This window comes from Macadamia integrifolia, chromosome 9 (genome assembly GCF_013358625.1).
Source record: "Macadamia integrifolia cultivar HAES 741 chromosome 9, SCU_Mint_v3, whole genome shotgun sequence".
Taxonomy (NCBI): Eukaryota; Viridiplantae; Streptophyta; class Magnoliopsida; order Proteales; family Proteaceae; genus Macadamia; species Macadamia integrifolia.
Genome location: NC_056565.1, coordinates 29,687,770 through 29,699,924, shown reverse-complemented (window position 1 = coordinate 29,699,924; position 12,155 = coordinate 29,687,770). Strand labels below are relative to the sequence as shown.

General features: G+C 38.3%; 2 protein-coding genes across 2 annotated transcripts; both read right to left on the bottom strand.

Annotated features, from left to right (window-relative positions):
• Positions 1-751: 751 nt before the first annotated feature.
• LOC122089690 (coiled-coil domain-containing protein 1-like) lies at positions 752-1,552 on the bottom strand. The gene has a single exon (XM_042659390.1). It carries the CDS (start codon positions 1,550-1,552, stop codon positions 752-754), a length of 801 nt encoding a protein of 266 aa, XP_042515324.1.
• A 9,066-nt stretch (positions 1,553-10,618) lies between these two features.
• Positions 10,619-11,417, bottom strand: LOC122088679 (ABC transporter C family member 3-like). Its single transcript, XM_042657996.1, has 3 exons — positions 11,375-11,417; positions 10,943-11,182; positions 10,619-10,818 (listed from the first exon to the last, which is right to left on the bottom strand). The coding sequence occupies exons 2-3, from the start codon at positions 11,154-11,156 to the stop codon at positions 10,721-10,723; spliced, it is 312 nt and encodes a 103-aa protein (XP_042513930.1). The 5' UTR covers positions 11,157-11,182; positions 11,375-11,417; the 3' UTR covers positions 10,619-10,720.
• Positions 11,418-12,155: the final 738 nt, after the last annotated feature.

Below are 12,155 nucleotides of genomic sequence, written 5' to 3'. Positions count from 1 at the left end.
TTGTGAGAATTCTGACAACATTTCTTCTAGTATTGTTGTAAGCCTTAATGATCTGAGCCAAGGGTTTGAATTGATCTGGATTAAAGCCTATACATGTGGCAGCTCTCAGGGGTAAAACATTCAGATCTGATCTATTGTCAATAAGGACCTGAGGCACTGTATTCATATTGCATTCCATCGTGATGAACAGAGCTCTAGTATGCTTGATAATTGTTGGAGATAAGTATATATTAGAGAACATTAATGCCTGAAAAACATATGTGGCTCCCACAATTTGAGATAATCGCGATGGATCCATCTCTATGGGTACTTGCACACTGGTGAGGGACTTTACTACAACTTCCCTATGGGCAGGAGATGCCATTAACAACCCCCAAATGGAAACATTGGCCTGTACCTTCTTCAACTGGCTCAATACTTGATTCTCAGGCTGTGGCTGCCTGCTACACTGCCCTGTCTCCGTGACAGATGGTTGTTCCACTATGAACCCCTTGGCTTTGTAGTCTTCCCCACTTCTAGTGGCCATCACTTTATTGGATTTTTCAGGCCTTTTTTTGTAGAGAATATTATAGTGGTATTTATTCTCATCTTCCTTGTTTATATCACCAATCATGCCTACCATAGGTACTTCAATCCTTTCTTCATATGCAGATAGTGGGCTTAGAGGACCCCCCCAAATGTCAATAGCCTGGGCTTTAACTATTTGAATAATGTCATCCTCGAAATTAACCTTAAGATTTTCACGGACTTCTTAGACAGTTTCTTGTCGGACTGCCACTTTCCTCAACACTTTCTCAGTTACTAACATATCTTCACACATTTGATTCAGTAAGTATAGTACATTGTCACAGGAGGGATTCTCTTCTTCATTGTCCTCTTCAAACTCAAATTCAAAATATGCACTTTCTGAATCTTGATTATCTTCGTTTTCTTCACCAAATTCCTCCTCTAGATCTTCATTTTCTTTGTCTTTTTCAACAAGATCTCCTTCTAGATCTTCATTTCCTGATTCTTGATCACCTTCTATATCTTCATCCTCGTATTCCTCCTCCTCTGAATCATTGTCAGAGGGAAAGATTGGGCGAATGATATATGTTGGATCCCCATCGGGTACATTTCCTCTAATAGCATTCACTATTACACAAATTTCTTCAGTATCACTATCATTCTCTCCACCTATATGGATTAAGTGATACTCATTCCTATCTTCTTCTTCCTCTGAATCATCATTAGAAGGGAAAATTGGGAGAATGATATCTGTTGGATCCACATCGGGCACATTTCTTCTAATAGCATTCACTATTTCAGTATCACTGTCATCACTGTCACTCTCTCCACCTATATGGATTAGGTGTATTTCATCTGAGATCATTTCTCCAATAGTCAATACCACCATTGCCCTGATCATGTCTAGCATGACATCTTCTATTGTTGGTACAACGAGAGTTGTAGGATCAATCTGGGACTCTTCTTTCCCATCTATGAGATTCACCGATCTGGTAGAGGAGTGCACCAATCCAGTAGAGGAGTGAATGGGAGTATCTGGATCCATTAACATATCAGTCCAAGAAGTTCCATTCGGCCAATCTACCTCTGAACACTGATGTTGGATCCCTTCTTCTATCCATCCATTCATGGGAAAGTATTCTGGCGGTGGTGATGAGGATAAGGGTTACATGGAATTGGCAGATAGCAAGGTTCTGGGTGAAATGGCGGCAAAGACGGGGAAAATGGTGCAATAACTGGTGATGGTAATCCTTCCCGAGTTGGGACACAATAGTCTGGTGTTAGATGGTAAGATGGAGATGGAGGATGTGATGCCAGGTAATAGGAAGGTGATAGAAGCTATGATATTGGGTGATATGAAGGTGCTAGAGAAAGTGATGGTAGGTGATATGAAGGTGATGAAGGATAGGATGTTGGGTGATATGAAGGTGATGAAGGTTGTGGGTGATATGAAGGTGATGGAGGATGTGGGTGATAGGAAGATGATGGGAGGTATGATGTTGGGTGATATGAGGGTGATGGAGGTTAGAATATTGGGTGATATGAAGCTGATGGAGGTTGTGGATGATAAGAAGATGATGGACTATGATGCTGGGTGATATGATGGTGAGGGAGGATGCGGGTGATGAGAAGCTGATGGACTGTATGATGCTGGGTGATATGAGGGTGATGGAGGATAGGATATTGGGTGATATGAAGGTGATGGAGGTTATGGGTGATAAGAAGACGATAGACAGTATGATGCTAGGTGATATGATGGTGAGGGAGGATGCGGGTGATGAGAAGTTAATGGACTGTATGATATTGGGTGATATGAAGGTGACCCTATCTGAGGAAGTGTAAGATTGCAGGGTGGGAGACTTTCATCTTCCCAGGAATGACTTTCTTCAATTCTCTTCTGATTCTCTTCTTCTTTTACTTTTGAATGCTTGGCTTTGAGCAAGGCTCGGTTAACTCGAGCAGTAAGACGCCCTTTCTTTGGTGACTGTTGAATCCTTTGAGTAGGATCTTTTTCATCTGAATCATTTGTATCATTCCAACTGTCCCGTCACATTTGGCTGGCTCTTCAACTCCTATTCAATCTGCCCTGATTCAATCAAATCTTGTATGGCATGCTTCAGGGTGATACACTGGTTGGTGAGATGACTCTTTTGATTATGGAAAGAATAGTATTCATTGTCCTTGTACTAAGGAGGTGGAGGATCGTTGATTGGACGGGCAAGCATCATACTCAAGAGGCCTTTTTTATTTAATTTCTCATAACACACAGATAAGGGCATCCCCAAATCTGAGAATTTCCTCCTCTGTACTAAACCTTTCTGAGCTAGAAGACTTGGCTTAATGACAACTGGAGTAGGCTTAAGAGTTACTGCATGCACCGTAGGCTGCTGGTCGGTGCTTGTGGTAGTTACAGTATTCACCTCTGTATTACGTCCTTTACCATACTTTGTATTCTTACTCTGCTCTGAGGAACCCTGGGATTGTTCTGGTGTTGTGCTTCTCTAAAGATTCGGTTTTCAACTTTTCTCCCTGTTGCCAGCAATGCTGAGAATGTCTCGATGTGCTGACTGTATAACACATCATAATAGGGATTTGCCAAGTTATCTAGAATCATTTCAACTTGCTCTTTTTCAGTAGGTCGAGATGTCATCATACCTGCCTTATCTCGAAACCTTAAGAGAAACTCCGTGAAACCCTCACCTGGAGCTTGTTGAACAGTTTCTAAGTCTCGTCGAGTTATATCTAATTCAGTGTTGTAAGAGTACTGCTTAGTAAATACTTTCATAATCATTAACCAATTTTGAATCTAGGAAGGGTCCAATTGAGTTAACCAACGAAGAGCAGGGCCTGAAAGAGTAAGCAAAAATGCTTGCCCCATATGTTCTTCAGTAAATCCACATGATCTGAAAATATTAATGAAGACCTTCAAGTGTGCCCTCGAGTCACCCTTGCCATCAAACTTATCAGTGTCACACTTAAATTTCTATGAAATGCGAGTTCTGGGAAAGAAGACCATTTCATCAATTTTTGTGGCTTGAGAATCTTTGGCTTTCCCCTTCTGTAGTAACTTTTCAAGTTTTCCTAATTGTTCCCTCATCTTTCTTTCCCTTTCAGTTTCAGGGGGTTCAGTTGGAAGATCTGGTCGGATTTCCTCTTCATCATCCTCGACCATAAGCCTCGGTATGGTACGAGGTGCATTGGACCCCATCTTGATCCAATCGTGTTCTCCTGGGGTTGAAATGGGTTCGATTTGTTGCTGAGGTTGCTTGGCTGTAAACTGGGTGAATAAATCACGTAACTCCTCCAACTCTAATTGCATCATATCCACTCTCCTTTTCTCTTAGGCATCTGGTAGACTTCCACTAGCCGGATCCATATTCATCGACGGTTCAGACGATACTGAGCTAGGTGAACTAGGTGGTGTGAGTTGAACTATAAGTTTCACCGTTGGTAAGGACTTCTCAGGGCTAACTCGGATCAAACGATTATCTTGACGGGTCCACACAGAAAGTAGAGAATTGTTTTGACGCGGAATTGTGCCTGACCTAAACTATGAAATTTAAATTTTAGATTTTTATTATTATTTTTTTATGATGCACACACAAATTCCCCCTCAATAATAAGTGTCTTCGCCCAATTTTCAGTTAGTGTTCACACACTCCTTTATTTTTCTTCCTTTTTTTTTTTGTATTTTAAGGGCCCAATTTAAACACAAATTATGGTGTGGGAAAACAAACAAGTTGGTCCACGCAAGAACAAACTCACAGCTGATATAATGTGGTGAAGTGGGAATTGGTTTTATGGAACATTATTAGCCTAGAACACATGCTAATATAATGTGGTGAAGTGGGAATCACCCCACAGGCACAGTTGCATGAACCAGAACTAATATAGTTGCATCTCCCAATTCCCAATTGTCAAAGAACACATCAGGTTTAAACATATACAAGAAAAATCTCACCCTAGATGAAACAAGCTGGAATTGAACCGCAAACAATTACTGAGTCAGTTTGGGGCGTACCCTCGTTGTTTAAATCATATAGTTCCTATATGATGCGATGCAATGGGTAAGGCTGTAGGACAAAACTAGGTTACCCTTGACAGAACCGATATACCTATCATTGAAAGTGAATCATGGGTACATGGTTCCTTTGATATACCAAATGGTACTGTATCAAGGGGTGTGACTTCGCCAATGATTATCCATGACATTACATGGGTTTAGTTGGCTAATCACAGGGGCAGGTGTATCCGTGAGTGAGTGTGTGCCCAAGTGTAGTGCAGAAAGTGGCCATGAGTTAATCTCAGAATGGCCCGATATGTTCTATCACCACAAGGGTTTCGAACTATCAACAACCATCCTCGCCAACCAATTTCACTTCGAGCACTCTTATGTAGGAAGTGGGCATCATTTGATCTTAGAATACTTAGTATGTCGTGCACCAACCTCCCCAAGGGTGAGGGCACGACAGGGAGTACCCTTGTTAACTGATTTCACTTCGAATACGATGCATGATGCAGTTAGCAAGCAATGTACAGAGATGTTTGCACATAATGATGATGAGGGGGAGAAAATTCTAACGTTCATTGTAAGTTTCTGGTATAGAAAGTTTGACAGTCCCCAGTGGAGTCGCCACTGTAAGGGAAAATACCTTTTTTGGTCTTTTTCTCTCTTTTCTCTTCTATCCTTCCTTCTCACCTTTGGCCTGCCTTGGATTGAATGGCCTCCAAAGCATGGTCTGGAGACTATTGGGGGGATGGGGAAAGCATGATTTTTGGAGTCGCCATCTAGGAGTCAGGGCCAAGAACCCTATGGTGGAGCCCAATTTCGATAGAGGGATCGAGCTCGAATAGGGGGCTGGTTCCTTGCGAAAGGAAGAATCCCCTAATTTGACTTCATACATTGGTCTGTTCCAGAGATAGGGGTCCGTGTCAGGTTACGAGTGTGGGAAGGTGTTAGGCACCCACCTCGCCCGGAATTTTTGGTTTTTCTACCAGAAGCTTGGATTTCGAATATTCTCCCCTAAGAATTTTAATAGTCGAAGCTAGCATAGTTCTCTTATATGAAATAACGCAAAATATATATATATATATATATGAACTGGCTTGAAAGAATTCTACATGAAATAATGAAATTTACATAAAATAATGACAAATGCAGCTATTTTACCTACATATATGTGCTATGCTCTATGACAGGAAAATCATGATCGGTATTTTATGTGAGAAACACATGCAATAACATATAAAATGATGAAATAAACTCCATTTGATGGATAGATGCTAAAATTAATGCATGAAACTACAACGGTAAATCCTTATTTTATGCAATAAACACGTTAAACAAATAAATACAGAAATGAGGCAAATGAAATTACAATATAATATTCACATGATAATGATTGATGAAAATGGTGAATTTTTTGATAATTTCCCTCAACTCAAAGGTAGCAATTTAATTTTCTTTTCTCTTTCTTGGAGAAATTAAAAACTTCCGGTACCTGAGTAAGAAAGTTGACAAGGCTTTTTTGTAGGGTGTGACTATGGATTCTGGTTTTCGGGATTCTGAATAGGACTTCCATACTATATTTCTAGAATCAAAATCAACTCTGGAAATTTGGGCAGGGCTTCCGTGCCGTATTCCTAGGGTTGGAATTAACTCGGGAATTTTATGCAGAGCTTCCATACTATATTTCTAGGGTTGGAATTAGATCAAGAATTTTGGGTAGAGCTTCCACACCATTTTTCTAGGGTTGGAATCAGCTCAGGGATTTTGCATAGAGCTTCCGCACTGTTTTTCTAGGGTTGGAATCAACTCAGGGATTTTGGGTAGAGCTTCCGTGCCATTTTTCTAGGGTTGGAATTAGCTCGGGAATTTTAGGCAGAGCTTCCGTGCTGTTTTTCTAGGGTTGGAATCAGCTCAAAAATTTTGGGCAGAGCTTTTGTGCCATATTTCTAGGGTTGGAATTAGTTCGGGAATTTTGGGCAGAGCTTTCGCGCTGTAATTCTAGGGTTGAAATTAGCTCAGGGATTTTGGGCAGAGCTTCCACACCATTTTTCTAGGGTTGGAATTAGCTCAGGGATTTTGGGCAGAGCTTCCACACCATAATTAAAATATTAAATTTAAATGAAAACAATTTGAACAAAGGGTTTGATACTAACCTGAAATGGATGACTTGGACAACCTGGGCTTTGGGCTTCCTGGGCTCTGGGCTTTCGGCAACTTTAGCTAGCTTAGGATTCTTCCTTCTTTTTCTTTCTTCTCTCTCTTTTGGAACTTTACTCTCTGTTGCTTTCTGTCTTTTTTTTTTTCTACCTGTTGCTTTCTGTCCGGGGCTTTTACAGTGACCCATGAGTCACTATTTATAGGAGAGGAGGAAGGGTAGGGGTGTAAAAACACCCAAAGCCATGAGAGGGGGCAAATCCGTGTAAGCCCCCCACAAATCCGTGTAAGGGCTTACACGGATTTGTGATCCCTTACTCAATCCGTGTAAGCCCTTACACGAATTGTGTAAGGGTTTACACGGACCCCTCCTCATGTCACCTTGAAAATAGGTACGTGTCACCCTATTGAGCTTTGAAATAGCACGTGGTACCCTCTTACACCTCTAGATACTCCCCTTGACCTGGGGCTATTGCCTAACCTGCGTGGCAGTAGCCTTTGGTGGAGTCCTTCCCTCGTCAATAGCAGTCGGTAAGTCTTGGTTTTGGATAGGGTCTGGTTTGAATTTAAGGTTTGATTTTGGTTTGATTTAAAAATTTGATTTTGGTTTGATTATGGTTTGTTTTATGGTTTGATTATAGGTTTTATTAAAAGTTGGATTAAGGTTTGATTTATGGTTTGACTATAGGTTTGATTATATTTTAATTTAAAGTTTGATTATTTAATTTTAATTTGAATTATGATTTGATTAAGAGTTTGATTATAGGTTTGAATTTAAGGTTTAATTTTAATTTGAATTTTGGTTTGAATTTAAGGTTTGATTATGGTTTGATTTAAGGTTTGATTATAGTTTGATTTTAAGGTTTAATTTTAATTTGAATTATGGTTTGATTAAGGGTTTGATTATGGTTTGATTTAAGGTTTGATTAAGGTTTGATTAATGTTTGAATTTTGTTTGATTTTAATTTGATTAAGGTTTGATTAAAGTTTGAATTTGGTTTGATTTTAAGGTTTAATTTAAGTTTGTTTAAGGTTTGATTATGGTTTGATTTAAGGTTTGATTTTGGTTTGATTATGGTTTGATTTAAGTTTGATTTTAAGGTTTAATTTTGGTTTGATTGTAAGGTTTAAGGTTCGGGTTTAGGTTTGGGTTCTAGTTGGGTTTAGGGTTTAGGGTTTTGATTAGGGTTTAGGGTTTAAATTAGGGTTTGGTTTGGTTCAGAGTCTGGTCTGGTTCAGGGTCTGGTTTGGTCTAGGGTTTGGTTTGGTCTAGGGTTTGGTCTAGTTCAGGGTTTGGTCTAGTCTAGGGTCTGGTCTGGTCTAGGGTCTGGTCTGGTTCAGGGTCTGGTCTGGTTCAGGGTTTGGTCTAGGGTCTGGTCTGGTCTAGGGTTTGGTCTGGTTTAGGGTTTGGTTGGGTTCAGGGTTTGGTTTGGTTCAGGGTTTGGTCTGGTTTTTGGTTTGGTTTGGGTTGGTTTGGTTTGGTTTGGTTTGGTTCGATTTGGTTTGGCTTGGGTTGGTTTGGCTTGGGTTGGTTTGGTTCAGGGTTTAGGGTTTGGTTTGGTTTGGGTTGGTTTGGTTTGGTTCAGGGTTTAGGATTTGGTTTAGTTTCGGTTGGTTTGGTTTGGTTCAGGTTGGTTTGGTTTGGTTCAGGGTTTAGGGTTTGGTTTGGTTAGGATTTAAGGTTTGGTTTGGTTTGGGTTGGTTCTTTCTATTTTAACTTGTTCAAAGTTCAAGTAGGCATTACGGCAAACCTGGGTATCCATTTTTTTCAAACAAGATATCAATGAGACCGTATTTCCGAATACTTTCCAATGATACCGGATTCGAGCACCTGCTAGGCTTAATTGTCGCATTTTAGCAAAAGTCATTAATGACCACTTTCGGTCATCTTCCCCGCATTATCTAAATTTTCACCAATCACAAGTTCTGGGATAGACTGGATTTGTGTCGAAAATTCAACTTCTTTCCAAAAGAGAAAATATGTCTCTTCATTACCTGTAATTCATCATTGCCGAGGGGGGACAAAATTTGGTGTCTACATAATTTCAAAGTCGACTTATTCAGAACATGTAATACCTAGGGTTAAAGTCCAGTTTTTACCAGATAGACTGAGCTACCTAACGCCTGGCTTGGACTGCAACCTGACATGAACCATAACTTATAGTAGACTAGTTCATTTGTGAGTCAGTTTGTTTTATTTTGAGCTATGGGTCCTAGACCTTGATCCAAGTGGCGATTCTCACTCAATAGAGACCGCTTTGCTCTTTTCAAAAGGAGAGGTCTGCGAAGCTCATTATCCTCACATAAGCTAGGTCAGGCCTTTCTATATTATGTTTGGAAACTTTGGATGCCCATAACTTTGGTTCTGGATCTCTAACTTATAGTAGACCAGTTCATTTTTGAGTCAGTTTGTTTTATTTTAGCTATGGGTCCTAGACCTTGATCCAAGTGGGGATTCTCACTCAATAGAGATTGTCGAACCCGCATTACTCTTTTCACAAGGAGAGGTTTACGAAGCTCATTATCCTCACACAAGCTAGGTCAGGCCTTTCTATGTTATGTTTGGAAACTTTGGATGCCCATAACTTTGGTTCTGGATCTTTGATTCAAATGGTTCAAAAACTATTTTTTCACATATTTCACATAAAATATTTTGGTATGAATATAGGGGTAGTACTAGGTTGCTTGTGGTGGCTCTCCAGCGTGAGTCCCGTTTATCAAAAAATAATCTTATCCCAATTAAGGGGCATATGAACTTAAATCCATACCAAACTTGGGGTATACAAAATAATCTAACTTTCGAGTAATTCAATAAGTTTTGGATGGTTCACCACTGCCCTCCTAATTTTTCCTTCTTAGGAGTATTTAGGTACTTTCCCATAGTTGATTGGTAAAAGTCATCAGAGACATTAGCTATGCTCTAAAATCCATAGATATGTCAACATGCCTCGAAGAGGACTCACTATCGTCAAGAGTGACATTCAAGGTGACAAAATGAGGTGTATTTTTTTTTTCTTAAGGTCAGCAAGAAATTTTATTAAAAAGAATGAAAGAATTACACATCCAAACAAGCCACAATAAAAAAGAAACCCAGCAACCCAACTCCGCCTACGGCATTGCCATCAGTAGAGAAGGTCACCGGTTTGGAATAAGCAAGAGATTAGCATTCACCTCCACCTTCGGCTTTGCCATCAGCAAAGGGAAGACCAAGCCTCTAACTTATCAAACTGATCTCAGAGAGGAGAAAAATGAGATGTTTGTAGTTAGGATTAACTCTATATTGGCATATATTATTAGCTTGTATATATGTATTTTTTTTTTTTTTTTTAACATTCATTTAAACTAACCATGGTCTGCAGCCCTAATCTTTTTATATTATGTAGTTTATCATTTCATGTTTATTTGGCTTCTTTTATTTTATGTTTATTGATTTTTACCAACCAATAGAAATATCACTTTAATCGGCTGGACTGAGATTCCTAACACCTTCCTTGGATCATAATATGACATGTACCCTAATTTTTTGTTTGACCAATGTGAAAATTTCAATCTTATAGTGCCAATTGTTGAATTTAAACTTAAATTCAAGCATAAACCCACCCATGTATTGTTAAGTTCACTTGTATTTTTAGTCGTTCAATTCTATAAATAAAATACACATTTCACTAAATTTTTATATATTTTTCCTGTCATATGGTAACTCCAATTTATTAAGACTTAAATTCTAAGCATGGCTTTGGGCTCTAATTATCCACAAAATTTTAATAAGATCTATTCAGTTTGCCATGTGATAGATATTTACGGTATTCTAAAGATACTACTTGACAACTAAAACATCTCTTAAGGTTTATAGATATGCATGAAGAAAAATATTTTTTTTTTCTCCTCATATATATATTTACCTTTATATTCAACTAATTCCAAAAATGGTTACAATTAAACTCAATCTTCCAAGAAATTAAATGCATATTCAAAATAGCAAGATACTCAGTCCAATGCAGATTTCTTACTTTGAACATTCAAAACTTGCTTCTAGCTATTCAAAAACTACTAATTACATCTTCGAGTATACTCCTTAACAAGCTTTCCAAATGAGGAAGACTTGATCTCTAGCAATCTGGTTGGGGAATCATATTCTAGTATAAGACCTGCTTAAGACATGAAAACTTATCAATCTAATAAGGCAATTAAGAACTAGAAAAGGATTAAAATACTTATTACCAAGCTTAATTGAACCCATTTGAGTGTGATGTACTGTTACTAGCTACTAACCATTATCAAGAAGAAGGACCATATCGGCATCAAGAATTGATGTTATCCTATGTGCAATTGTGATGATAGTAGTCCTTGAGAAGTGTTGACTAAGTGTTTGTTGAATCAGATAGTCAGTTGCAGTATCCATTGATGCAGTAGCTTCATCGAGTACCAATACTTTACTCCTTTTGAGTAATGCCCGCCCTAAACATACTAGTTGCCTTTGACCCATGCTCCAATTCTCTCCATTCTCAGATACTGTCACGACAACCAAATGAAAATAAGTTAGCTATTCAGGATCTTATTTTTAGTAACATTTTTTCCCTACTTGTTGGAAAAATGGTTGGGGTTGGGTTTTGCACTAGAAGTTAGATAAATACATAATAACTTGTGCATAGATAAATTAATGGTGAGGAACTTTGGTATAAGTGAATAGGAGAAGAAACCAACCTGTAGAATCAAGTTTTTGTTCCTTCTTTCTTATCTCATCACCAAGTTGGCATCTATCTAAAGCCTAAGACAACAAAAGTCCATGTCAACTTACTACCTTGGTTAATTATACAAGAGATCATTATAGGTGAGCTAAGTAAAATATGAAATTTTAAAGTATTGGGTAGTGAAAATGAAAAATAGGGCAATTGAAATAATGCACTTCTTAGGTACCAATCAAGAGAATTTCTTAGTCCAAGCATGGGCCAAATTCATCCTACAAAATGATTTTAAAGTCTAAGCAAAAAGGATTTCAAATAATAATAATAATAGTAATAGTAATAGTAATAGTAATAGTAATAGTAATAATAGTAATAGTAATAATAATAATAATAATAATAATAATAATAATAATAATAATAATAATAATAATAATAAAATGAAGAAGATCACAAGAAAGGAACTTATAGAGACACATGTCTCAGCCAATCAATTGTGAAGTGTTGGTCTTGTGTGAGAATCATTAAAAAGAAGAAGATAAGTCCATCATTTGTCGATAATTAAATTATTATTCATCAAATGAAAAAGAGTCCCACCTCCCAGATCTGTTCATCGGTGTATTCTTCAAGTGGATCAAGATTGCTTCTTAGAGTACCCTCAAACATTATTGGGTCTTGTGGGATGATGCTTAATCTTGACCGCAAGTCATGAAGACCAATCTTGTAGATGTTAACATTATCTATCCAAATCTGACCATCTGTCGGTTCAAGCGTGCGAAAAAGTGCTTGTACAAGAGTTGATT

Bases quoted from the DNA above. Each gene is read 5' to 3' on its own strand.
- LOC122088679 (XM_042657996.1), bottom strand. From the start codon at position 11,156: ATGGGTCAAAGGCAACTAGTATGTTTAGGGCGGGCATTACTCAAAAGG. The intron at 10,819-10,942 runs GTTAGTAGCTAG...TGTCTTAAGCAG, and splicing joins GGTCCTTCTTCTTGATAATG to GTCTTATACTAGAATATGAT.
- LOC122089690 (XM_042659390.1), bottom strand. From the start codon at position 1,552: ATGGATCCAGATACTCCCATTCACTCCTCTACTGGATTGGTGCACTCC.